General features: G+C 39.6%; 1 protein-coding gene across 2 annotated transcripts in view; it reads left to right on the top strand.

Moving 5' to 3' along the window:
* Positions 1–342: 342 nt before the first annotated feature.
* The window catches only part of PPP1CB (protein phosphatase 1 catalytic subunit beta), a 29,486-nt gene continuing 2,103 nt past the window's right edge, over positions 343–27,725 (top strand). The window contains exons 1-7 of one of the 2 annotated variants that reach the window (XM_075089105.1): positions 343–692; positions 12,802–12,933; positions 16,302–16,532; positions 16,882–16,986; positions 22,033–22,104; positions 25,604–25,755; positions 27,332–27,466. In XM_075089105.1, coding sequence (XP_074945206.1) covers positions 641–692; positions 12,802–12,933; positions 16,302–16,532; positions 16,882–16,986; positions 22,033–22,104; positions 25,604–25,755; positions 27,332–27,466 — 879 coding nt within the window. In that variant the 5' untranslated portion in view covers positions 343–640. Of the gene's footprint in view, positions 693–906; positions 989–12,801; positions 12,934–16,301; positions 16,533–16,881; positions 16,987–22,032; positions 22,105–25,603; positions 25,756–27,331; positions 27,467–27,725 lie in introns of those variants that run through there. The other variant, XM_075089106.1, reaches the window with a different exon arrangement.

The raw sequence follows: 27,725 nt of genomic DNA, 5'->3' as shown, positions 1-27,725 counted from the left end.
ACAGCCAGTGGAGCTTCCCAACCCCTCAGGACGGGCTGCTGCAGGCGCCGCTACAGAGAAGCCTTCCACGCCCTGCGCTCTGCTGAGGCCTCAAGGGGCTGACCCCAAGGAAGCCCCGAGGCCCGGGCTGGGCCGAAAGCAGGCCAGGGAAGCCCAGCTCTGGGCGCAGGGGCCGGCCGGTGTTTGGCCGACCGTCCCGCCGATCGACGCCCGCACCCCACACCCGGCCGGCCACCTACCGACCAGCAGGGGCCGAGGGCCGGCGGCACTCTGCGCATGCGCCCCAGAGCCCGCCAGCAGCCCACACGCCTGCGCAGTGCTGGTAGCACGGGGCGGCAGAGCCGCGGCGGCGGCGGGCGAGGCGGGAGGCTAGGCGGCGCATGCGCGCTGGTGGCTCCTGAGGCGGGGAGGAGGTGCAGGGAGGAGGGGTGGCCGCTTCCCCCCATTTAGCGGTGAGGGAGCGGCCGCGGTGCTTTCGGCTGCCGGGGCGGGAGAAGCCGGGCGGTCGCAGGGGACTGTTGGAGGGGGGTGGGGGGAGCCACTGTAGCTGCGGCCACCGCTCCCCGCTCCTCCTCCTTCTCCGTGAAGCGCCCTTCACCCCGCCCTCTCCCCGCCCGGGACCGAGCCTGGTGGCCACAAAATGGCGGATGGGGAGCTGAACGTGGATAGCCTCATCACCCGGCTGCTGGAAGGTGAGCGAGGCGCCGGGCAGCCCCACCGGCCCAGCCGCCCCGGGCGCGAACGGGAGGGCGAGAAGGCGCCGCCGCCTTCCCTCAGGGGGGCGGGTGGGGCGGACCCACCCGGCGCCGCGGCTGGGGGAAGCGGGGCAGCGGCCCCCCAGAGGCGTCGGGCCCGGGGGGCGGCCGGGTGGGGGCTTGGTGCGCCTCGCCGGTGCCCCGAGCCCCGGTGAGCCCCGCGGGCGGAAGAGGAGCGCTTTTCAGAGTCCTCCTGGCGCTGGTGTGCGCGGAGGTCCGTTCTCCCTGTCTAGGTGAAGGAGCTGCTTTCCTATTTAAAAAAAAGGAGCAAACAGCATCGCTTTACTTCTTTCCCCCACCCGCTGCGGCTGCCTGGCCGACGGGCGAGCTGGAGAAGCCTTGCTAACTGAGCTGTGGGCGGCCTTATCCCTTCCTCCTGTTGGGTTAGTCGCAGTCTTCCGCGTGTAAAATTATGTGTATAAGCTGCGTGAGGCAGAGTGGTGCGTCCGTGAGTGTCAGTGGAAGCAGGGGGATTTAGTGCGCTGACATTCCGCTGCATGCCTATGGGGCAGTCTCCAAAAGTGGCTATGCTCATGGATGGCTAATAAAAGCTATGAAAGGTTTTTGTGTATTAAATAGTTAGTCTTTCCTTTAAAGCAAGGAGGAAACGGGCTAGCTCCCTGCTTTTGGAGAAGCTGAGGAATTATTCCTAACATTTTCTCTTTATTTATGTCTTGAATGTCTAGTCGTCTTAGGCCTCTTCTCCCATTAATCTTTCATTCCACATTGAACAAATACCAGGTATGTTGGAGATGAGAGTACATGCGTGGGTATGCGCTTTCACTTGGTTGCTGTACTCCTTGGATAGTTGGATCACTTTACAGGAGGCTTATAGAAAGGAATTTCTGGAGTATGTACAGTTCTGGAAATGAAACAAGTTTGTAAGTCTGAAAGTTTTGTTCAGCTGAGTTACTACAAAGAAGAGTTTTTAGGGCTTTGAAGATTTTTTTAGTAGTAGTTATCTGTTCTTTTTAGACGTGAAAACTATGAACAATAAAATGATATGTTAAAATACATAAAGGCTTTGGGCAGTTGTGCTTATGTTTGTGATTTAAGGTGTGTAGAGTAGTATGATGAAACCTTCAGGTATCATCAGTTGAAGTTTTTCTTTGATCACTAATACAGATAAACCTCCCTTTTTTTCCTGGATGTTGTAACCCAGATTAGTAGGTAGGTTTTTAAGACAAACCAAATACTAACCTAGTAAACATTGACTTCGAAGTGCAGATTTTTTGGGGCACATCAAAATGCATGTTATATGTGGGGTGGTGGGGTTTTTTGAGAGACACTTCAAAAATATATTTGAAAGGTACTTCTAGTTGCTCAGCAGTGTAGCTAGTTAAATATAGATTGCTTTAAGAGGAGGGGATTCTGCAGTGTTTTGGAATGCAACTTGTTGGATTGTTCTTAACTAGTACCCTGCTTATCTTTTTTTTTTATAACTAAGACTTTTAAAATGTGTTCCATACCTTGTACATACACCATAAATACTTGTATTGCAACTTTCTAGCTTTTGGGGTTATGATTGTGTGCCTTGTGTATGAGTAACCTACTCTGTGCTTTGTACTCCATAGTACTTTAGTGATCTCTATATGCAACTTCTGAACCAAGCTTTGCTTATAATTTTTCATCTTTGTTTCCCGGTCTCGTTCTCCTTCTGAGCAGAGATTAGGAAGATTCTTAAGGGAAATGGGGTGGCTTTTTTCTAGTTGTCACCTACTAACAGTGGTAGGAGTGGCTTGTACAATGTCATGTGCAGGGAATAGGTTCTTGCAGGCCAAAAAAAAAAAACAAACAAAACAAACCCAAACTACTAAAAGAATGCATTGAGTATGAATTAGTTTTACTTCCATTTAACATCTTTTATTTGTTGTATTGCTAGCGTATAATATTTTAAGCTGTGGATTGAATAGTAGTGTTTCACAATGAAGTTTTTTTTGTACAATTGGCAGCTCACATTCTGGAGCTCATGCTGTTGCTTAGCTGACCTGTTCTGGTAAAGTGAGTATGAATCCTTCCCCATGCTGCTTGCACAGAAAAATTTCTATTGACTCTTATCTTTGGAGCAATTAATTAGTTTACAGCAAGTTTTTTGGCTCCATTACTCACACTTCAACTTTGACTGAAAGGCTAAGGAAATATGGCTTCTGAGCTGTAGAAAAGCATGTTGAAATAATAAAAAGACTCTTTTATGAAATGTTGTCATGCAGTACATTTTTAGTCCTTTTGGTTACTTAAAGTGAAATGGATGGCTTTAGGTTTGAATAGCAGTCTACGATTGTCTCTTAGTGGCTGCTGCATGTAAATTGTAAAGGGTAGCAAATACATATCAAAAGCCACAGCAGCAGAAAACTTCTCTGTTGGGTTGCTGTTCGGTGACGCCTGTTTCTAGGCTGTGATATTAGCTGTCGTGAATTCTTGCATTGTTGTTTAAGTATGCATCTTTTGGGTTATATGACACATTAACTTGCCTTTTGATTGGAATTACCTACTTAAATAATTTTACCCCGTGTTGGGTTTTTCTTTTTTTCTGATATCAATATGAGGTGGCCTATACCCATGCTGCTTGGAATAATTCATCAGGAACATCTTTCCAACCTTCAACATGTGTGTAAGCACGCTTATATTGAATGCGTACTTATTTTATTATTTTAGAGGTCTTTTGAGTGCTGAAAACAGATTGACTCTTGAGTTAAATTGGGGGTAGTTTTCAGAAAGACTCAACAGAACCATAGTGTTATGCATGGTGATAGTCGTCTAGGACAGTAGCTTTTAATTTCCGTGTTCTTTTGCATATACAAAGTTTTTATCCTCTTTACTCATTGGTTAAGTGGTGAATTTAGGAATGGTAAGAGCTTGGTTTGGATTGACTTGTGTCTAGAGTGTCTAGTACTTGGTTACTAGTTAGTGATACCTTATAAATAACTTCTCTTTGGAGGAAAGTAAAACTAAAGTGTGTAATGCATGCGTGAAGACTGAACATAGCAATGCTTTCTCTTACTACTTCTACCTCCAGACTCCTGTTCCTGTTTCTTTACTAGAACAGGGAGGTGCTAATGCTTTTACATGTGTGCCTGACTGATCTTGGAGATACTTCAAGCTTTATTACAAGATTTCTTTTGATCAAGAAATCACTTGTAAGTGAATCTGCAAAGATTTACAGGTCATGTAAACACAAAATTCCACAGCTTTGCTAAAATGCTTTTGGACTGATATGTGACCATAAAAGTGAATATGCCAAATTAGCTTAAGACTGTTTCCCTCATGCACTGGTATTCAGAATTCTAGTCATGGGCCAAGCTTAGCTGTACTATGGTGCACAAAAAGATGATAGCCTCGTTTTTGCTTCAGTGTGCTGACTTTTTGTGTTGTTTTTTTTCCTTCCTACCTTCCCAGCTATGCCATCTGGTGGATAGATTTTCCCAGTCCATTCTAGCTGTGGACAGCACAAGAGGATGCACACACACAAGACTGTCATGTGTACAGCAGATGTGGGATATACTTCTCATCCTGTCTAGGCACGCCACCTATCCCTCTGTGGAGAATGCCCTGAAATTTGGAAAAAACGCTGAGCTGAATTGATACACCAGACTTACATTTAAGCCAGGCTCTAAGCTAATTTAAACTTTGATGTGTGGAAAGGTTACATCTACTATGGAAGCAAGGATGATGGGATAGGTGTGACCTTACCTGTGATGGGTGCTGTGGATGGTGTTCAGTAAGACTACCATATTTCTGTCTGCTTGATGGGCTTCCTGTTTCTGTGCTGTAAATGTCTCTTAATTTCTGGATATGAGGTAGCCCAGCTGGGCTGGACTTTCTGCACTTCAAAATATGTAGGTATCTATCTTGGTCAGCACTATGGAGTTTACTGTATGGAAGAGAGGATATATGTGGGAAAACCCAGACATAAGAGTAGCCCTAAATACAAGCTGGATTTCTGTGAAGAGGGTTTATTTATATAGCTGTTCAAACAAATTTACCTAGTTTAGGGGAGACCCCTTGCTTGCCTAAATCTAGCTAACCTATTTCAAATTAACAACTTGGATTTGTTTGATGTATCTTAATGTGATCTGCTATAAAACAAAATTGGTTTTGGTGAGACTAGGAGGGCTACTAGTTCTGATAGTCATGATCCACCAAGAAAGTTGGGAAATACCCAAGAGAGTTGTCAGACTTCAGTAAACACGGAGAATGGTTATTGCTTCAGTGTTCAGCTTAGTGTGACTTTTATGATTGCCTTAATAAAAGCTGGTTGCAGTGTTCTCACCTTGTCATGTGATGTCTTCTAAGAAAGCTGCAACCTTCAGTTTCTTCTGATTTCAGAGGCCTTGCAGGATAAATTTGAATGTTGTTCAATTTTTTAAATGGAAGTTAGATTTTTAAATGCTTATGAAATAATTGAGATTTCCCTTATTAGTTTTAAATGTGGTAGAGATGTTGGGTAATGTATTGTGGTCAATAATGTCTCTCTTGTCTGGTTAGTGTCTTAACTAACGTATCTGGTCAGCCTGATGGTGTGGTGTGATACAGTAGTAGTGCTTGCAGTTCCACAGGCACTGTAACTGCTACTGAAAACGAGAGGCAGTTGTGGAGAAGAAAAATAGACCTTAAAGGTCTGTTGCAGAACAATATAAATGTCATGGAGGTGAACTGTGAATAAACAAGGGTTATTACCTGGCTTGGTGTGAAATCACTGGATAATCTGCTATTAGAGAAATAAACAAGGAAAACTTAATCGGGAGTTTCTTGCAAAGGATGTATTTTTTTAAATAGTCTTAGTCTTCAGAGAAAGAAAGGAAGAAGTTCTCATATGTTTTGAGGAGAGTAGGTATTGTATTAAACAGGGGTAAGAGATAGAAGGATGACGTTTGTTTCTGGGTTTGTATGGCAGTACAGATATCAGCCAGTTCATCTTTAGCTTTAAGAGTGCATGACGAATGGGATAGTTAGCTTGAAAAATGGCACTGAAGGCCAGGAGCCCAATGTCAGGCAATGTGTGCTGGTATTCCTTTATTCTGGCTGGTTGTTTTGCCACTTGAAGCCTACGTGATTCAGTAACTGTTTCATTTAGATATTCTGCTGCACAGTTTTTACTTAACCTGGTGTCTTGCTCAAGAGTACAGCTAAATCATAGTAAAGGAGGGGAAAAATAACTGGTTTTATTTAATGTAGATAAGAGGATTTTTAATAGTTGATATTAGCAATTAACTGCTTATTAGTGACCCCTACAAATGCAGGTATGTACCTTTTTAAAAAAGAAACCCTGAAACAAAACAAAATGTGGGTCAGCACTGAAGTAAAGCATACTCTAGTCGGCTATTTGTAAATTCATATACTGTGCTCGGTGAAGAGGGTGTGTATATAGGGAAATCTACTCTTAACTACAACCTGAGGTGCTTCTGATGTGATACGTATCTGGTTCATAATTTGAACATAGAAATGAACCTGTTCACTGCATTCTCTTACTGTTGTATGATTTGTCTTAGTACACAGGCTAGGTTATCTGAGTTTCACGGCAGTGTTGTGTGCTTTATGGTTTTTGGTTTTTTAATATCAAGCTTGATACAAAGTTTTTGTGTGCATATCCCACATAACCATATTGGCTAAATACCTGAGAAATTGAAGAGGTGCAGAAGTAATGTTAAACCCTAGCTTTTTGTGTTATAACTTAAGTAACTTCTCTCCTTGGTACTTCTCAGGAGTTGTGAAGTAACTTGGTAATTTGCCTCTGTCTTCTTTAAATTTTAGGAATTTGATTAGCACTGCTTTATAGGAAAAGAAAGTAAAACTCTAAGAAGCAAGCTGAAATTCTGTTTCATGATATTTTTATGCTAGGTTAGCCTTCCAAGTGGACTAGAACAGGAATTGCCTCTACTTCTTATGATACAGGAGACACTGAGAGGCTCCTACTTTATGCTTAGCTGGTTGCATGAGTTTTAGGTTCAAGTGTAATTAAGCAAACAGTAAAGACAGACCATAGGTTTATAGATTTTGCTTACAGAATGGAGTAAGTAATGTGATTGTCCTTCAACCTTGAATTTGGTAATTCTTGGAACTGTGCATGATACAGAATGATTGAGACTGTCAGATAGTTTTATGGAACCTCTGTGTAAGGAAGCAGGTGGTCCATGAAAAGCAAATATAAAGACTGGAGGTTGGTGTAGGGACACTTGAGTGTTTTCATGAGCTTATATGGGTATCCCCAAAGCAACTTCAGGTACTGGTTTCTAACGAAACTCCTTCTCCATAAGCATTAGTTCTGCTGAACAGTGTATATTTTAAGAATGTAAATTCAAGTTTGAGTAGAAGAACACTTCATTGATTATTTTTCTGGTTAGGAATTAAAGGCTTGGGCAGTCTCTTACTCTGCAGTGAATTTGTTTGATGTTGTAAGCCCTACTAAAATGAGTTCAGAAGCAATCACTGTGTTCTTCAGCAAAATACTTAATAACAAGGGCATCCAGTGAGAGCAAATGTATTAAAATCTTGAGCACTTGGATATAAAAGCACAGTTCTTCAGGAAAAACAAAACTACCTAGAGGGCTGATTCTTCTGTTTTTAATGGGGAGTTTGGATGATGTAGCCTAGGAAAGGTACACGGCTTTGTGTACACCATGCAGAGTAGATATATAGTCAGCAGTATGCTTCTTACTGGAGTAAAGCTCTGACAGAGCTTCATTGATATTAATGTTGTCCACCAGTGTAACACATGAATGAAAGCCATTCTAAGGTTAGTTCTGTTACAGCAGTTCTGAAACTTTGCAAACTTGTGTTGCTGGCTTAACTCTCAGTGTTTTGCTGCAAAATAGGGAGTGGCTGCTTCTGGATGACAGCTGAAAAATATAAATAACAAGATGTTTTGAGGGAGTGAAAGTTTTGCTTTCTAAAATGAAAGACGCTTTTTAAATCCAATGTAGGATTCCTGGCTTAAAACCATGAAAATGTATAACTTGGATTTAAAAAATGCTGAGAGCAGATAACTTCAGAACATGTTTCCAAAATCAGTGTCAGAACTGTTTGGTTTTTTCCAAGTCATAGGTAATGCCACTTTTGGCTTCCAAATCCATTCTGATCCTAATATTGAGAGGCTGTTCAGGATTCATCAAATACTCCAAAGTACTTTGAAGTACAAGAAATAAATAGTTGCATGTCATAGTTATTAACCACCAATCATTAAACATTCCACAGAATTTGGGTGGGGGTGGGAGGGCGGTAGTGTAAGCTTGTGGGAATTGCGTGTGTGCAATTTGTAAAATTGCATGCTTGAAGTCTTGTGTTGTAGTTTTGGGTTTTTTTTAAGATGTATTCTGGCAAAATAGATCTCTAAAGCCATAATTTCAGAAATGAGTTTGGCTGGAGCTACTATGAAAAGAAGCAGAACCAGTTGCTTATTCCTTCACTAGTCCTAGCTCAAGTTCACAGTGGATGTATTCGCTGGCTTGGGGAACTACCTAGATTATGTTTTTTGTCCCATCTTTGTACTAGAAAGAAAAGATCAGTTCACTGATGCAGTTCACTGTGTGGCCACACAAATGCATACGCCCGCAAAAGAGCAGAGTGTAGGGAAAGGATGCCGCTTCTTAGTGATAATGCTGGCCTGATTTTTTTTAATGAGACTTAGGAGAAGTCTGTCTGGGTTTTAATGCTATGCTAAAACCATGAGCGTTTTGTCCAGTAAACAGGACATGTGTGGTGTTGGAGAAGACAGTGTAAATGCTTAGGATAGCTGTGCATACCACAGCTGATTTAGTAATTGAAGACACTTCTATTAGTGATGCCACAAAATGAGCAGCTTAGTTACTTGGGGTGAGAGGCACACCAGAAGCAGTGTGACAGAATAGGTTAAATGTATTTTCTCCAGTCATGAAAGAGTATGGCAAGAAGTGATGCTCGCAGAACTTCCAACAGCCGGTTCTTGACCCACTTTCCTTAGTGTTATTTATTGTCTTCCTCTCCAGTACTGCCGTGCACAATCTGCTACTGTCTGCCATGAATTTGGAGGGATTAAAAAAATAATTACTTTTGCTGAAGCTTTTCTTTCCTGCCACAGTGCAACTCATGTCTCGGATTACTAAATGCTGCCAGTAGAATTGCTAATATTGCTTATCAAAGGTTGTGTGGATGCAGAGACCATTATAATATTGATTAGAGCAGCTTTTGGATTACTATATCTATTGTGCTAAAATAATAGCCTGACAGTGCAATGCATATAGTTGTTTTTAATTCTCTTTATTCCCTGCTGTGTCACTCTAAGCTCCTTGCAGCAAAGGCTTCTCCTGGTATAGCACCTGTGCATGTGGGATTGTGTATTACAACAGGAAATGCTGTCCCTGCTGAAGGCTTTTATGTAAACCAAAACTTGTTTACAGCATCTGCATCTTAGAATAAAGAGGATTAATGTTGAGATGCTGTTTCTGCTCTGGGTAAATGACAGCCATTAAAAATAATGGCTTTTCCAATGCTGTTAAGGGCTTTTTGTGAGCTACAAATTTTACAATGCATGCAGCTATGACTTGCATGGTTTAAGAATGGTTAGCTATAGTAATTTGTAAATGAGTCTGAGGAATGTCACACTCTTGAACTCATTCTCATAACCTCCTCTTAAATTTATTCTTGGCAATTTGGCTTTTGAAAAACTAAATGTGGTGAGAGATGCTCTTGTTTACAATCCATTCAGTGCTCAGGTGAGTCAAGGAAACTTCGCCAAAGATCTAGTTGTAGTATAAGCTGGTGAAAGATGTGCTTAGTTTTGCTTGTGTACTTGTACTACAGCTGTGGCACGGCTGTTTTGGATGACTACTTGGTGAACCTTTCGGTACCTTTGTGAATCCAGTAAAGGGCTGAGGCTTCCAGGGTCACAGTAGCTTCTCATTTTTCAATATGTAGCGCCCTTATTGATGATCGGGGGATTGTGGGAGAACTTTTCTCTCTGTTATTGATGATTACTCCTCGTGAAACCCCAGGCTTTGTATTTCTTCAAATGTAACTGAGCTTATGTGTTTGCTATGGGGAGCTGCTGACTGTTAGGATGGAGGCAGGGGTGCCTTTGCAAAGGTGCAGTGGCCCAGATTTGTACCCTTCCCAAGGACTGGAGGTAACTGCAATCAGTAGGTGTGTGTTGTCTCCTCTGAGAGTGACATACTTGCTACAGTTGTAGAAACTTCCCTTATCTGGAGAATCCAAAGTGTGGTAATAAGTTACTGCCGTGCCTGTTGGTTTGTCTGTTCAGGGCTTGCAACATCCAGGGCTGTACTCTAAAAAGTAAAGAACTAATGTCAAGTCACTGGATGCACTGACTATGGCAGTTAATTTTGAAGTGAGGAGCTGCATGTTCACTGTGTCTCCAAGCGCAAAAATCCAGCAGCACTTAAAGCCTCAATCCTATAAAGCAATTGTTCCAAGTTTAAACCTCTCTGTGAGTTTCAAAGGGAGCTAAAGGCTGGCATTCTAAGAAATAATGATTGGATCCAAGTTATTTTAAGTATTATGAGTGCCCTTCTTGAACTGCTGTCTCAATTTTGGACCCTGTGCTTGGTCTGGTGCTTCTTACGGTAGCAAGAATGTTGTATATGGTGGGCTTTCCTGGGTTTGAGCAGATGTAAAAAGTGCAGTGTTTCCAAAACTAAGAGTGGATATAAAAAGTGTGTGGTTAAGTCATTAGCGGTTTTAATCTGTCTGAAATGGCTTAATTCTGGTGTTGCAAAGCATTATGGAAGTAGTTAAATAGAGAGGAGATTTGCTTATCAAAACAGGTTAAAAACCTGCACAGTTTGCAGAGGGAAAAATAGGACTGAAAAGCTAGTTGTGCTGCATGCTTCTTTGGCATGACCTTGACGTTATAAACCATGGGTTTAAAATATAACAATTGCTTCAATAAAATTGTAGCCATTTTGTTAAGACCCTGCTTTTTCAGGTGGGAGATTTCCAATGTATAGTGACAGTTTATTATGCCTATCAAAATTAGTTTCTGGGCTACGAAAGAGGGGTCATTATAAGTTACTGGAATGCCGCACTTGAAAAGGTAGAGATCGTTGGAGCAAGTTGAAGAGTCAAGTCCTGTGCAAAGCTGTCAAGCCTGAGATTTTTTTTTTGCTAATAATCTCCATGGGGCTGAAGATGTATCTGTAAGTGTATCATTTAGTAGACTTTTGAGATGTGGTGAAATGAAGCCTGTAGGCATTTATTGTTTTTGAGTCGCCTTGATTGTGTCTAATGCCTGCCTTTGCATTCTTTTAACATGTAAGCCAACATCGTAATGCATGAAGAATAACAATAAAGTGTTACTAAAAAGCTGTTTGCTTTCTCAAGTATCATTGAAACCTTAATTAGCAAAGGGAATGTGACTTAGCATATAGTAAATATCACCTGGTACTGATTCAGAGTTTCACTGAGTCCTGCATGCCACAGCCTTGTTCTTGTGGGATTCTAATGAGCAAAGTATTTCCAATGTATCCTCACTGCAGATAGACTAGCCCTCCTGCTATTTTGGCAGTCAAAGTGGCTGTCCTAAGATCTAGTTTCACATCTTCTCTTCCCTTCTTCATTTCTGTCATTTCACATGTTACTGTGGCTGCTTCCTAACCTCAGTTTAACAAGTGTGTCTGGTGTTTATTAAAAATAAAAAAAATAAAAATTCATAGCACAGTGTTGGAATGGTCAGATGTTGAGGGTACACTGGGAGGAGTATGCAGTGATAACCAGAGCAGAGCTTTTCGAGCTTAACACTTTGGACTGTACTAGGTGACCTAGGACAAACTGTTACTCCTCATTCTTTTCCACCCCCCATTGCACAATATAGGTAATGATACTGATCTCTTCTGTAAAGTGTGTTTTCTAGGACCTAAGTAGAAATAAAAGGAAAAGGGAGGTTATATTATTTTTTTTAGAAAAGGTTGCAAGCTTAATCTGCTCTTTTGGAGGGGGAAGCAGGCAAGCCAGGAACTTATTTGTGTGAAGAACTAGTTTTTGCTACTTTCGCAAATAAATCTTATTAGACTTCCTGAAGTTGCAGCAAAAATTTTCTATGAAGTAATGGCTTACGTTTGAGTTTGAAAGCATTTGGATTTGAAGTGCTGGAGTTTCGTACCACCTTGTCTTGTAGGTACTGCAGTGGTTTAATGCTGAATGTTGCTTCCACCTAAAGCAGATGCCAGAACAGGATGTTCGCCTGTCGCCTGTTGTAGACACTGATAAATTGTGGCTTAATAGTTTGGACTCTGAAGTTTGGTTTTTGCTGAGATGCAAGACAACTGGATCAGCCAAAGTGCGGACGCATTTGTTCTATTTTACTGCCTCATTAAAGACACATTAAAGCCTCTGACAGAGGAATTGTATATATATTTGTGGAAAGAAGCAGCTGCAGATAAAGTGCCAGAGGATGTTGGTTGGAACGCAATGACATGTGAATGCTTTTGAAAACTTAATACTAAATATAGGTCTGAGTACCTGACTTACTGGTTCAAGAATTCAATTTAGTTCTAATTAGAATGTTATTGTTTGGATGTAAAGGTTCCAATAACTCAGGAGCCATTATGTCTGAAGGAAGGTGTCATCAAACTTTCATAGTTTTTAGTGTGATGTTCCTAATATGGCAGTTTCAGCTGCCAAAAGTGTAAATGTGCCTGTGGCTTTTTCCTTTGTTTAGCTAGCCCTGTCAAACTCAGAAGTCTATTACATACTAATGTGAAAGTGTTTTCAGGATTTCCATTCTCAAGGGTTTTCTTGCCTATTGTGAGTATTCTAGCATAAAGGGATTGTTAAACACTTTTTGAAGTTGCTGTTTATCCAAATGCAGGCAAAAGCAAGGCTTAAATTGTTCTCTTCTGAGAACCTGATTTAACCTGATTTAGCACGGGTTACCACAGTGTCAAAGATCAATTTTAGAATTTGTTGGAATACATAATTCCAACACATTTGGTAGATATGTTGGGGTGTGCTGCTGGCTTTTTGTCAAATACAGATTTCAAATGCAGTTCATCTGCCTTTACCTATTGCCGTGCATCTGTGTGATACTTACCTTCAATTGTTAAACATCTCATTTCAGTACGAGGATGTCGTCCTGGGAAGATTGTTCAGATGACTGAAGCAGAAGTTCGGGGCTTGTGCATAAAATCACGGGAAATATTTCTTAGCCAGCCTATTCTTCTGGAACTAGAGGCTCCTCTGAAAATTTGTGGTATGTAAACTTCATACGTATGTGTTTTATGTAGGTGTTTTGATCTAGTTGTACGCTAGGTGAGCTGGAAGGGTACTGAGATAGGCAAGTGGCCTTGGCTTGGGTGATATGGGTTAGAGTGAGGTCTTCATAATCTTAAATGTAATTTTAAATTTAGATTGGATTAAGTTGAGAAAAGGCAGCTAACAGTTGGTAGATTGCTGATGCTCCCTGTACTATGTGGAAGCAAGATCCGTTGGCAATGAGAGCTGCTTGCACTATCATCTGGTGCAGATTTTGCAACTTGTCCCTTTTACTTCCGTAGGCATTGCTTGCACAGAGCTGCTACTCTTTCAATCACTAGTTCAAAAAGCAGTTAGCTGCTTTAAAAGCAAATGTTTAATGTTGTAGTTGCTCTTTTTAAAGCGTAAGCAAAACAAAGATCTTTACAAGTTGTGAAATGGAATGCTTCAAAAATAGTGTCGAAGAAAGCATTGTTAGTCTTTCAGTTGAAAACATAAATCTGGATGCAGACTGTTAAATTAGGCTTAGTTACCTCGTAATAAATTCCTTGAGCTTTACAGAAAGTTTTAACAAGCGTGGTTATTGCTGTCAAATATGGATAAAACTAAAATGTGTGTTCTTTACCTCTCTAAGCCTTTAAGATGCTAGACTTCAAAAGTATGCTGTTGTTAATAGGTATGCGAGCTTGTTAAAAACTGCTATGAAAGTATTGTAAATACTGGCTTGTAATCATCCTTCAGGTTATTAACAACAGATCCAGTCTTAGCATAAATTTTCTTGAATTAGGCTTCTTGAAATGTCATAGTATTAAAATTGAAGCAGTCTTTGAATTGGTTGCTACTAACATGGTCAAAGATAGATTAGCTTCTTCCTGGCAGGCCTAATGTAGCGATGTCTCCTACATTAAGAGAGGATATTACCAATGAAAAAAAAAATGGCACTAATGGCAAAGTCATCTTTAAATGACTAATTGCTTGGTAGGGTGGGGAGGAAAAACTGGACCAGCTTGCCTAATGACATAAAGTTGAAGGTAGAATCCAGCTTTACCACATTGTGCTTACGCCACACTGAAAAGACTACAGCAGTCTCATCGTATTCCTAGATAAAGAAAAAATGAAAACTCAAATATTAAGATTGTGCATAAGTCAAGGTCTGCAAAGTATAATTAGCCTCCTTCAAAGTTAGTTTTTCATTTCCTTGAATAGAGGCAGTTGGAAGGACTGTTAGATGCACAATAATAGAGTAGCAAAGGCACAGTTAAATAAGGCATTTGTTATTTTTAAATTGGATTCCAAACACAGTGATAGCACCAGGAAGTGTCAGGTGCATCTAAATTTAATATTAGAGCAATTGTCAAAGATGCATTTAGATAAAAGTGGAAGAAAGATGATGGCATTCACCAAAAGCAAAATATGCAGCTGTACTGCTTTGAACTACTATTTTAGTGTATTTGGGCAATGCCTGGGGAACCATTATAGGATTGTCTTGTCTTGTAATCAAGTCAGTTCAAAACAAGCTTTTACATCTTGAAGGGCTATAAGATGAAGGATATTCTTATGTAAATGTTCATTTTAAAATAGGTGCAGTTTTTACTGGAAGGTTTTGTATCTGGTAGACTTGCTTTCAACTTGTGCCCATACGAAGCTGTATTTTAAAATGCCAAGTGCCTTGAATGGAGTAGTCAATGCTTTGGTCCCCTTACAAATTTTTTTCTATAAAATGTTCCTTAAGTGCTTTGATCCCTCTGGCTCGGGTGTAACTGAAGTAGTAACTGAAAGCAGTACCAGACAATGAACACAATTCTAATAGTCTTTCTGTAGTATGTGTACTTGGTAGTTAATTCTGGCGGTGGTGAAGTCTGAGGAGTATATTGATAGTGTAGTTCTGGAGTACTAGGCTCAGCATAGACTTGATGAGGAGTCTTCTATGTTTTCTTCCAGTTGTGACCTGGAGGTTTCTAAATATCAAGTAGAACAGGAATAGTTCTTGTTGAAACATCTGTGAAAATTATTTTAGCTAGTGAAATTTCAGATTGTGCCTGGAATTGGGTATTGGATAATGTTCCCCATTATTAGAAGAAAACTGGGAAGTGATTCTTCTCCCTGAGTGAGAAATAGTTGTGGAAGAATGCTGCCTAGAGGAGGAAGTACTGCATTTCTCATGGGAAGAGTAAAGAGCAATATAGCTATGTACTTTTCTTACCACTGTATGCTTTAAGAATTGAACTGGAGAGCATGTAGGTTTGGGAACCTTTTTTAAGATTATGGAAAAAGTTGTAGAGAGGTGTGTTGGGGTTTTTTGCATTTTTAAGGCCATAGTAGCTAGCTCTCTGCTGGAGAATAGCTGTGCTTAACCAAGTCAGGATTTTGCCATTGAACAAGCAGCAAAAGTAAAAATGCACTTGTGGAATGCTTACTGTAAGGAGACCAGGAGGTACTAAATTTAAACAGCGTGTAGCTTGTACCGAAGGCTTCTTGCGTAGCTTTTTTGCATTGAGTCACTTTGGTAATGAATTCTACAGTCAGATGGAATACATAACGTGTTCTACAAGTTACTGTAGAGTAGCCTTGGTATCTTCTTTGACTTCATGGGCAGCTTACAGATAGTTAGCTTTGGAGAGTCTGATATGTTACGCTGTGGTGTTGTAATTGCCACACAGGCCTGTTTCATGGAAAGCTTGCTTAATTTTAAACCTGGCAGTTGGATGAGTTAGGTGACAGTTATTTTTCCTAAGATGTACCTTCAGGGTTGAATATCTTGTAAGGGATATCAGTCTGTGGGTCTATGAACTGCTTTTATATGAATAATTGCATCAAAGGAGGACTTACTCTAAATGCTAGGGGATGGGAATCTTAGGACAACAATATTATGGGAGGACAAGCAGTTGACCTTTGAAGTAAGTTCTCTCTCCCAGCACAGTGTTCAGTTTCTCTCCAGTCTACTTAGATTCTTTACTGATCTGGTTTTGCAGTAAATAATGTGACTTAACTTTTTCTTAATATATTGGCTTCCCAGCCATGTAACTGTTCAGCTAGAGCTTGTCTTTCTGACTTCAATTTGAACAATTCAGAGCTTGCTTAAAAAGCTTAAGCTTAATTGTAAAGACTTCTGTAGCTTTTGGTTTCAGATCGGTTTCATAACTGACATAGCAGTTCTGCAAATACTGTGGGTTATTTACATTTAGTGAGTATTTCAGTTTGTAATATTAACATGGTTCTCACCTTTCTGATGCCTATTGCCAGTCTGTTTTTAAAGAAAGTATTAATGCTTTTTTTTAAGGAATTAATTATTAGCTGACTTAAGTTCTTGATTTGGGTACTCCTTATGTTGTTGCACTAATCCTTGGTAAACATTTTCTTATTCAGGTGATATTCATGGTCAGTATACAGACTTGCTTCGGTTATTTGAATATGGAGGATTCCCACCGGAAGCCAATTATCTTTTTCTTGGAGATTATGTAGACAGAGGCAAACAGTCTCTGGAAACAATTTGCCTATTACTGGCATATAAAATCAAGTACCCGGAAAACTTCTTTCTCTTACGAGGAAATCATGAGTGTGCTAGCATCAATCGGATCTATGGATTCTATGATGAATGTAAGCAAAACCTATTTCTTTTGAAAGACTGTTACAGACTAATATTGTGTTTGGAGGCAGTTCTAGTAGTGACGCTTGTACTGCAAGGATTTCAATATTCTGTGAACCTGCTTTGAAAATTTCTAGAAGTACATTTCAAACCAAGGTTAAAGTCACTCTAGAGAATAACTATTTGCTCTTCTGCTGTCCTTGAAATGCTGTTGCAGCATATTGAAACCTAAGTATGCTAACAGAAATAAAGCCCTGTGAAAACAGTTTTGTAACTTCTTTGGTCAGGTTGTGATACATATTGCAGGTTGGCTTTAAGAAAACAGCCTTCTCTTCCTAATGTCACTCGCTGTTCTTCTAGGCAAGCGAAGGTTTAACATTAAGCTGTGGAAGACCTTCACAGACTGTTTTAACTGTCTGCCTATTGCAGCCATTGTGGATGAGAAGATCTTCTGTTGTCATGGAGGTAAGCTGATGACTGCTTCTAAAAGCTGTGTCTGACAGATCTTTGTATTAATGCTATACCAAAGGGAGCGTGGATGTGCATACCTGATATTTAGTTGGAGACATTTAACCTTATATTGTCTATAAAGGCTGCTGTTATGCCTTGTGCTTTTCTGTGCACCTGGCAGCAGACAGATGTCATTCTTACCTGATAAGTGTGGCCCTCTGTGCCTGAGAGGCAAGCACATCTATAAGTATTCCCATCAGTATGTCCCTGTCTGAAGAATACTGAATCCTAGAATGCTTGCCTAATTTGCCACATGACTTGTTGCTGTTACTGTCTATCAGCGCAGCCTTAGCTAACACTGGTATCCCTAGCAGCGAAGTGAAAGAATAACTTTCACAAGTAACCCCAGCTCTGGAGTCTTGGCTTCTTCAGCTGGTTTCATAAGATCTTGATAGAAGGGACCTCTGAGGTCACATAGTCAAGCCTGTTGCTTGAAGACATTTGATAACATTAGAGCAGGTCAGCCATGGCTTGCTCTGACTCCATGAAACCTTTGCTATTGGAAAATCTGTGCTCTGGGGGCATCTGTCCCAGTGCTGCTCTGCTCTGGTAGAGAAAAGTGTTTGATCTGAGGTTTGTGACTTCTCTGAATATTGGAACTTACTTGGGCACTCTTTTTGGTAGAAGGGGACTCCCCATGCTTTTACAAGCAATGATGCTTATAGGTTTGTGGGACCTTGCAGAGTTAAACAATTGATAACAGTTTCAAATTACATGTAGTAAGAGCCATCCTGCCTTTTTGTAGCTGTCTTTGCAACTACCTCCATTAATAAGCAACCTGATGCCTTGCACTCAGTGATGGAGGGATGGTCTGGTAGGTGCCACACCTGCATTGTCAATAAGAATAATTATAGAGATCAGTGGAACTGAGAGCACTGCAGAAACCTCTAGTTTGAACAGCTCCATTTGGTATTAGAAATAGTGTGCACCCAAAATTCCTGAGCAGACTCTTCCAGACTTTGTGGGGTTGTATTGATAGCTGTCATCCTGCCTTTATTAATTACAGGTATCTCTGCAAGAGCTCTGTCTGTATGGAATGTGCTGTAAAAATGACCCTGGCTCTCCTTGCATCTTGTATTGAAAGCTTCTGCCTTTAGTGCCTGCTAGTATAAGCTATCAGTGTCTTATACAGAATATGCTCTAAGGTATTGTCATGTCTCTGTAAATACAGAATTAATGCAGTGATACAGTTGACTCGGCCAGTCTCCAGGAGGTATTGACATGTTAGAGAAAGTACTAGTTTCCTCACAGGTCATCTTTTCATCTCATTCTGTGTTGTGGCTTTTTTTTTTTAAGAACTGGTACCTATCTTATGAGCTAGATCTCATAATTTTAAGAATGTGAGATACCAAATCACTTCTGCACTGAGGTAGCCAATTATTAGTGGCTAAGACCATGTAATAAATTTGCTTCCAAAAAAGCTGGCGAAGGAATTATTCTTCTACTATCATTATACTTTTGAGTTTTCTTTTCTTTGGGAAACAGTAGAGAATGGATGGTGACAAAATGCTGTGGTGTTTCAGGCAAAAGTTAAGCTCAGGTGGGTCGTAGAGGGTAATCAAGGAAGCTTAGCAGGTAGAGTAGAATGCTATGTTCTGTGACAAAACTGATAGCTTTGCGTGTATATGCACTTGAGATCTGAGTTACGAGCAAGAAGCCTAGAAAGCTATTTTTCAAGGAAAAAAAATTTAAAGCTTTATTATAAATGTATTGTGGAGATTAACCTCTTGTTTAATCAAGTAAGAAGAATTATTTTGTGCATAGTGTGCTTTAAGGACCCTCTTATGAAAAGCAATATTTACCACTTCTTTATTGAATGCTAATTGTCCCTTAAACTTGTGCAGGCTTCATCTGTAGCTGAAATTACTGTCATTCACAACTGATCTGCGGCTGTGAAATAAAGTGAAAAGATTACTAAATGTGCTGTGTGCTCCTAATAAATGAAAGAGGACATTCAGCACATAAATAAGTTTTGCCCTTTTTCCGCTGTTCTCCAATCCTATCCAAACTGCATTCCAGATCCCATGAAGTCATGGACTGTCAACGCCTTTTCATGATGTTACTCCTATAATAAACACTGAGGCAGCAACACAAACCATTCAACTCTGCTGGAGGTTGAAGCTAGCATGTAGATATAAGGTAGGTGCCTTTTTTACTATATTGCGCATTTTTGCATAGTTTATTTTTAAAATATTGTCCTCTGGGATATATAATCAAACTTTGCAAAACCGCATAACATAGTAAAACAAAAGGCACCTAACTTACCCCAGTAGCCCGCCTCCAATAGCTTGAAATCCTGAGTCAGCTTTTTTACCTAGACTTTTCTGGGCACCTGCGGGTTTGAGTTCTCTGTCTCACAATACCAAACCTCTCTTACCTTCCCTGTCTCCAAATGTTCATGCTGCTGAAAGGATCTTCCATTGTATCCTTCCCATCACCTCCCTCTCTTCTGTCTTTCCACATTGCTCATACAAGTCATATTTTGGCCTTTCCTTAAGGCTGTCCTCTCGAGTTACTTCTGACTTTGCTCTTTATCTTGCTTCATTAAAGCTTATTCCATAGCCATTCCCAACTTCTCCCTTTTGCTCTGCTTTGTAGTCCGTACAGTATTGTCCTCTTACCTCCGATATCACTCTAGTTCTAATCTTTAGAGACCTTATATGATTGCTTTCAAGTTTCTTCAAATTAAGCCCATGTTGTAGTGTTGTGTTGATGGAACACATTGGTCTTATCACATTGGATTTAAGCTCTGAGATGGGAGTCATGCTAGTTCAGTAGAACACTGGACTTGCGTGATATTTTCAAGCTCTGGAATTCTGTTTTTGTGATGTTAATGACAATGAAATGTATGTTGAAGGTGAAGACTACTTGATAATCTTACATAGAATCCAAAGAGACCTGAGGAGCTTCCTGGATCATACCATAAAAATAAGTAACCATCACTCTTATTTTACCAATTCCACCTGATCAAGGAGTAGTTCAAATCTAGAGCCTGGATTTGATGGGTCTGCCAGGAGTAATGACAGTTCATTTTCTGTTTTCCCATAGGGAAGGGTGCTCTTACGCTTCAAGAAACTAGGATACTGAAAGATACTTTTTCTGTGCTTAGCTGTCATTATGTGGCAAGACAACTTAATTCAAATGTGTACTTTTCAGTTTTCTTTCAGTACACAGTAGGTTGGCAGTGATGACTGTAGTGGCAGCAGCTTGATGGTGAGCTTTAGTAGCCTGTGTTTGCCCTCTTATTTCTTTTATTTAATGCCGGTCATCTACAACTTTCGTCTGTAGATCTGAATTTGAGACATTAGCTATTTCTTTTTGTGCAGAGGGAGTTAGGAAGATTTGGGAAGACCTCTTGGGTGGTTACGAAGAGGACTACAGACATGCAGGCAATTTTGAGGGGTTTAGCCATTTTACAGTGGTGTAAATCAGCACAAAAATTAACAGCTATAGGGTTGAGATGTGGTTTGTAATAACTTATTTTCTTTTAAAGAACTTCACGTTTTGAGTGCAACCTGAAATGGTGAGAGCTGTAACCTTGTAGAAGTTCACAAACTGGTTGTGTTTATTTTACTGAGATTGTCCATTACTATCTCTGGGTGTGGTGCTGAGTAGAATCAGAGTAGAATCCACATGCCTTTGTGCTAAGGTAGTCTGCATGCAAACAGGTCAGTTCTGAGGAAGGGGAAGAGGCAGGTTGGTCAAAGTTTAAAGCTGATTATCTACTTCAATTTATATTGGCATCCCTGTATTGGTGTATGAGTAAAACTGACTAAAGCTCCTTTGACACTGTTTAATGTAAGATTTCTGCTCTCCTTGACAACCTCGAAGTAGTACTGTGAAGACAGCTTTAACAAGCTGATGAGGATAGAAGGCTTTTGTCGTAAGACTGCTTCAGTAAAAATAATTTAAAATCTTAATACTTGAAGAAAAGTTCCTCAAGCCTTTATACCAAATATATTGGAGTCTTTGTTCCTGTAATAAGTACATTGCCACTGTGCGAACTCTGGTATCAGCTGAAATTATTTCATGCAGTGAGTCCTAGCCAATGACAGGTTTTTTTCTATCATATCTAAAGTTCTGGACTGAGTCAAATAGATATGGCTTGTTAATATTAAATATGTTTAATCACAAATTAGGTCTTCATGCTCTATTGCTAAATTTGCAACTTTCTTAATTAGGTAATCTTGGCCTAAGTAATCTGTCACTTTAGGACCCTAATATAAGAGCACGTTAAGAAGCTAGAACATGTGGTAGGATCTTTCATGCCTGTATGCCTCAAGTAGAAAAGCTCTAGAGTGTGTACTTAAATTGTTCATAGGGTGGCTTTCAAATCCCGTGCTTTGGCTGTAATTACATGTTAATATGGCAAAACTATAGAAAAAGCGCTGTATCTTTGTGATTGATTAATTACTTTTTGAGTAGTCAAGGTACTATGGCTTTATAAATGACTAAGCAGCTGAGCTGTAGTAGATGACCACCTCTGTGCTCCTTATCTATTGCAGTTACACATTATAGTATTTGTTTACAGCATCCATTGACTACTGCTCAGCTGATGTGTGGTAAAACACTGAAATACAGTGATGTGACTTACGATTCCAGTCATACCTGCAGGCTCCTTTGGCTTGTGGTCTTTTAAACCTGGGTAGGGGATTTTTCTTTAGCCTTTATAAAGTAAGGTGGTTGTAAAGAAGGCCATCTCCATCCAGTTTTAGATAATGGGAATGCTGTCCTTCACTGGTTTCCTCTAGTAAGCTGTTGAAGAGAACATACTTAGTGGTAGAGTTCTGTGCTGTGTGGCTGAAAGGATGGTAGGAAAATAATTAAAACCTCTTGCTAATTTTACTTGTGTCCCTCTATTCAGGAACTTAATTGTCTTACAGCAAACTATCTTTTCTATATTACAGCAGAAATGATGCTATATGACTTTGAGCCTCTGATAGTGTTCCCTGTTTACAGGTAAAATATGTAGACAAGTCACTTGTTTTCTTGTACTTACAGGACTGTCTCCAGATCTCCAGTCAATGGAGCAGATCCGGAGAATTATGAGACCTACAGATGTTCCTGACACAGGTCAGTGACACGGAATTTACTGCAAATAGGTCTTAATGAGGAAATGGGTTTAATCAATTTCTGTACAGGCAATGCAGTGACTTTACACAACCTTTGTTTCTAGTACAGTATTCTTTGTCTCTGCTGGGTGCGAGTCTTTGTTCCTCATGACAGCCCAGTTATCTGATCTGTTAGAGGCTATTGCCCACACTATTACTGCTTGTCATAAGAGTAGGATACATTATCCACAAGTTTGCCTTAAAACAAGTCTTAGAAATCTAATGAAAGATCAAATGAAACTAAACAGCTGTTCTTTATCTTGCCTTGGTTAGGCACACCCAAATGTTTTAGTATATCAAAGAACATGACTGTTTAAAGCCTGCTGAGCATTATTTAAACTATTTGGGCTTCTCTCTACTTGGGGCCTCACTACAGTTGGGATTTCAGTTGCTTATATCAATGTGCTAGTCCTGAAATTTTCTTCTACTGATACACTAATACTTTTTTATATAGATGTTGAATGCAAATTGCCAGTGCTTTTCTGTATGACATTCTTTTGAATGGTTTAATCAGTATCCAGTGTTCGATTTATTCCAAATTTTGTTACTAGTGGATTGAAAAGACTCAAGCAGTACAACGGGATATTTTTTGAAGTGTTAATTTCAACAGCAGTTTGAAATTAACTTTCAGAGGAGGTATCACATCTAAACCTTTTTTGAAACACAAATTACAATTACAGATGAACCTTGGGATAGAAGAATTTTACTTCCTGTAATGTTCTTCAGTGCTGATGCATAGGAGTAATTCAGTGACTAATATATCTACTCTTCCTTAAACAACATTTCTTTGCAAGCTGGTATATACACACTTGACACTGAGAACTGTTACTACACTGGTAAACGGGTGTTTTGTAGTATAAATTACTATATTGTTTTTCCTTTTATGCTACTTACAAGTCATTCAATGCATAACCAAATAAATGTCAGTACAAACAAGTCAACTTTTACATTTATCAGAGCTCTCAGAAAAGGTAGTCCTATTCAACAGGCTAACACTACTGCTTGAGCCACCCCCATTTCAGGAATGCCCTTGCAGAATGTAGTTCTGGTTTCCATGGACACTCTGCTGAAATCATATGTATTCTTAGTACCTCCTAAAAATAATTATAGAGATTTTTAAAACAGGCTTTTGCTCTACGGAGTGGTTTGCAGTCTTAATTTTGCTTTCAGAAGCAATAGCCAGGTGTTTACCAGCAGAGGTACAATGAAATGTCCCATCAGTGACGTGCGTATACGGTGCAGTGATATAGGTCTTGCCCTTTTGGACCTACTTTAGGCAACCGATATTACAGAATGGAAATAAAACTTGTGGAAAAATAAACTGAAGTGGTCTCATTTCTGTGGCAGTTACAAGTCCTTAAAAGCTGTCATTTTGTGGAGGGTTGTCACTTGGTGAATGTCTGTGTTGATACAGAAATTCTTGGTAGATGTTTGTGGACTGTGAGAAGATTAGATCATTATTATGTTTTTTCTAGCCTGATGGGGAAAAAAAAGCCTTTTCAACCTTAGCTGCAGTTTGAAGACCTCTTGTTTTGGTGGCATTTTTATGGGGTTGGAAGCTGTTTGCTCAAATCTCATTCTGTATTCCAGCTTAAATCACTTGCCTTTGGTAATTATTGAAGTGTTTGCATTTTGTGAGGCCACGGTATAAATGATGTATTTTGGTCAGCATTGCCAACCATTTGCTTATTAGGAAACTAACTCCCTTTTTAGTGTAATCTTGATTGCCTTGTATCAGCTGTGTTATGGTACACTCCTGGTCAACCTAAGCTATTGCAGTGGTAAACGTTGCATGTTAAAATATAAACCTCCTTGGGCAGCATAGTTTGGTTTAGACAAACTTGTTGCAGGGTTCTGTTATACCACTGCTAGAAAGTATAGGACAGCTTTGCCTATTGCTGTGTATAACCCTAAAGATTATTTGATTTTGGGGAGGGAATAGAAGAGGAAGCAATTCCTAAGCAGCCGAGACAAGCAAGCTTCTGTCACTTGTTGGAAATGCATAATAAGAATCCATTAGGGATTGCAGCGCAACTATTCTGTTTTTCAAAACATGTTACTCAATATAGAACTAAATTTCACCAAAGTAAGTTTTTGTCATATGCCGTCTGTATTCAGTCATTTATTTCTAGATAGATATTTTATCTAAAATGAAGTTGTACTTGCTCTGTCCTTTGTCTTCTAAAAGCAAATAAAATCTTAGCCTCTGCTAGAGAGGAACTGTGACACCAAAGACCACATGCTAGCTGTATGTACATACAAAATGATCTAGTTGCACAATAGGCTTCAGACATTAGTTTTGCTTGATTACAACTTGAAGGATCTGTTATTTAAGAAACAATGTCTTTGGTATTTTGTTTGGCGAACAACTAGATGTAATTGTAAATCAAACTTCTGAGTGCCAGATAAAGGAGCCTGCTGGCATCTCTTTCAGCTTGTGAAACAATGCTCTTAAGTATTTAAATGCTATGGGGTTAGTCATCACAGGTAAAGAAAGTACAATTTCACGGAGATCTATGAAATATATTTTGAATGTTTTTTGTTTTGTTTGTAGTTGAATCGGCCTGGTTTTTTCTCATGTGAAAATGCTTTGAAAGTTCTATGTATAAAGGCATTGCAGTTGATCTAGAGAAATTTTTTTAGTACCCAGTTTTAACTCCAGATTTAGCTGACCTTTTGTTGGCAGCAGAAAAAAAAGATCTTGACCAGTACTAAAACACCAGAGAGGTTTATGGTTCTAATTTACATTCCAGACTGGTTGGCATGAGGCTTTTTGAAAAGTCAACAGTAGTCCAAGCAAACTGAAAGCGCTACCTGAAACAGTATGTCAGAATTTTGCTGTGTTAAATTTTGATTTAGTCATGTAAGGTTCTTCACGTCTGGTAAGAAAGGTAAGAAGCAAAGCTGTTCCACATTCAGAAGGTTGTGGTACAAGTTTATTGCTGTATTTATGACTGGCCTTGCACGGGATTTTAAAATCTACTGCAGCTTTCAAACTAAGCTTTCTTGGTGAGCTGGGAAATGATAGTTGCCCTTTAAAATGCACCCACTGAAGTATTTTTAAACTCCTCAAATGCTCACTGTAAACATGCTGAATAATAAACAGGGTGCTGGGCCATCTTGTCTAGACTCTGCTCTTCCCAGAAAGGTTGGACTAGATGATCCCTGAGGTCCCTTCCAACCTGTGATTCTGTGATAATATTACAGTTAAAGATTATTTCAGAGAACTGTTTGGCTCTGACTTGTTTCATCTTAACATACTATCAGTGGTGAGGGGAAAAAAAATCTTCAGACTTTTGCAGACCATATCTTTTGTATGAGTTGCAGTTTTAAGTATTGCTGTATTTGTTGCTAAGGCTTACCTTGTTTGAGAGCTGCTGTGGTAATTACAATAAAACTATTTTACATTATAGAATGATACCTCCTAAGACTAGCATCTTCACTTGTGTTATCTTTCAAAGGCTTGCTGTGTGACCTGCTGTGGTCTGACCCAGACAAAGATGTGCAAGGTTGGGGTGAAAATGATCGTGGGGTCTCTTTCACTTTTGGTGCTGATGTGGTCAGTAAATTTCTGAATCGTCATGATCTGGATTTGATCTGTCGAGCTCACCAGGTATGAATTATGCTGCTGTTGCTTCTTTAAAACCCTTCCTTCTAGATTTTCTGCCTCTTTGGTGCTGCTTATCAGTAGGATAGACTTGAAACTTACTTTGCATTGTGTTACTTTTAGAAAAAAGATCTTTCTAATAAAGGGACTATAAGGCTGTGTCCTTCTGTTGAATTGTATTGAAAGGTGTCTAATGTCAGTGAAGTAGCTTCTAACACTAGATTCCCACATTGATCTCTTTCTTTTGTATTGTCTGTTTACTGTTAGGCTGTTGTATATGAACACTAGAGGTAAAGTGTCCAGGTTAAAGTGGCAAAGTGACTTGAATTCGAGATCTACGCTGAAGTTTCAGAGCTATTCCACTTCAGTAGTAGTCAGGTCTCTGGTAGTTGTGGCTTAAACTATTTGCTTAACTTCATGGAAGTATTGAATGCATTTTGAATGTTTCTACAAAAAAAGTCTGTACATAAAAGCTTTCACTGTTGCCTTCATTTTGGTTCAGCTATCTAGAGTACTTTAGCATAGATTGACTTACTGAAATATGCAGAAAGCAAGGTTATTTTTGGCATCGTCCGTCTTCTAAGTACACTTTTTTGCAGTTTTTATTAAGTTACTTTAAGCAAGTGTCCTAGCTGAGTGGACATCAGGTTTCAATTTCCTGTATAACATTTCAGTTTCATTATTTAATCAATTTTAAAAGCTCTGTCCTGCTGTGAAACAAAAATAGGCTTTTTATTCTGTTGCTGCTAGGCTTAGGTATAGTATCAGAACACTTAAATAATTCACTCTGCATTTTTACTGCCAAAACGTGAAAGAATATTAGTCAGTGCGTGGAATGGATATTAAGATTCCTTAACTGCTGATCAGGACTGCTACCAATTTCCTGTATTCATGTAGTCACTTCGGTTCTTTATAAAAGCATGACGTCTTTTAAAAGACCATTGGTGATTGGACCAAAATGAGCAGTAGGTGTGCTGATTTCACTTTGTTATAACGTGAGGCTTCTGTTCTGAGGAAGAGGGAACATCCTTAGCTGTTGCATCATACTACTTGCACTGTCTTAAAGGTGAATTATGCTCTTAGAGAAAACATGGCAGAACTGCTTTGCTTTTAGACAGTCAAAATTATAAAAAGGCCTACGCTTGAGGTTTGTATGATCAACATTTGTAGTTTGTACAATCAGCAGTTATAGTTGAATGAAGATGGTATCCAGACCTTGTGTGCTCTGAACTGATAGGTCAAACATCCACATTCTGTGTATAAATCATAAAATGCCAGGAATCCTTAAACTGGCAATGCATAATCAGACTTCAACTATTAAAACATTGAACAGTCAATCTGATGCATATTTAACATTGGAAGTGTCAGACAGGTTAAACTACCTGATTTGGCATTCACTGTCCAAATAAAACAAAATGACTGAACCTGTCCTGTCTGAAAGCCAAGACGTAAAATACCTTTTTGATGAGTTCTTGTAATCTCTTTAATATAAATCCTGTTTGCCTCAAGACTGGCTTTTTTTGTTTAAAAAAAAAAAAAAGAAAATTCACATGAGCTGTATTGATTTTTCTGATGTTGACAGGTGGTTGAAGATGGATATGAATTCTTTGCTAAACGGCAGTTGGTCACCCTATTCTCGGCTCCAAATTATTGTGGAGAGTTTGACAATGCAGGGGGCATGATGAGTGTGGATGAAACTCTGATGTGTTCCTTTCAGGTATGATATATTCGTACATTAAATATTTCTTTAAGTGTTTGGCTGTATGTGCTGAGTTAGTCTGCTTGTTGACATGCTTATGGTTAGTCTAGGGAAACATACCTGAGCTACAGGAAGGACTGCACAGCAGGCTGGTGTCTGTGGACAATTAGAACTGCAAACCCACTGCTCTCTGGAGAGCTGTGGGATTTGCTGTTTTCCGAACTCCTCCATATTAAGTTATTCCCTCTATTCACATGCTCATTTCAAAGTTTAATTG

Source organism: Phalacrocorax aristotelis, chromosome 3 (assembly GCF_949628215.1).
Source record: "Phalacrocorax aristotelis chromosome 3, bGulAri2.1, whole genome shotgun sequence".
In the NCBI taxonomy this organism is placed as follows: Eukaryota; Metazoa; Chordata; class Aves; order Suliformes; family Phalacrocoracidae; genus Phalacrocorax; species Phalacrocorax aristotelis.
The sequence above is the reverse complement of the archived record's forward strand: the minus strand, read 5'-3'. Positions and strand labels throughout refer to the sequence as shown.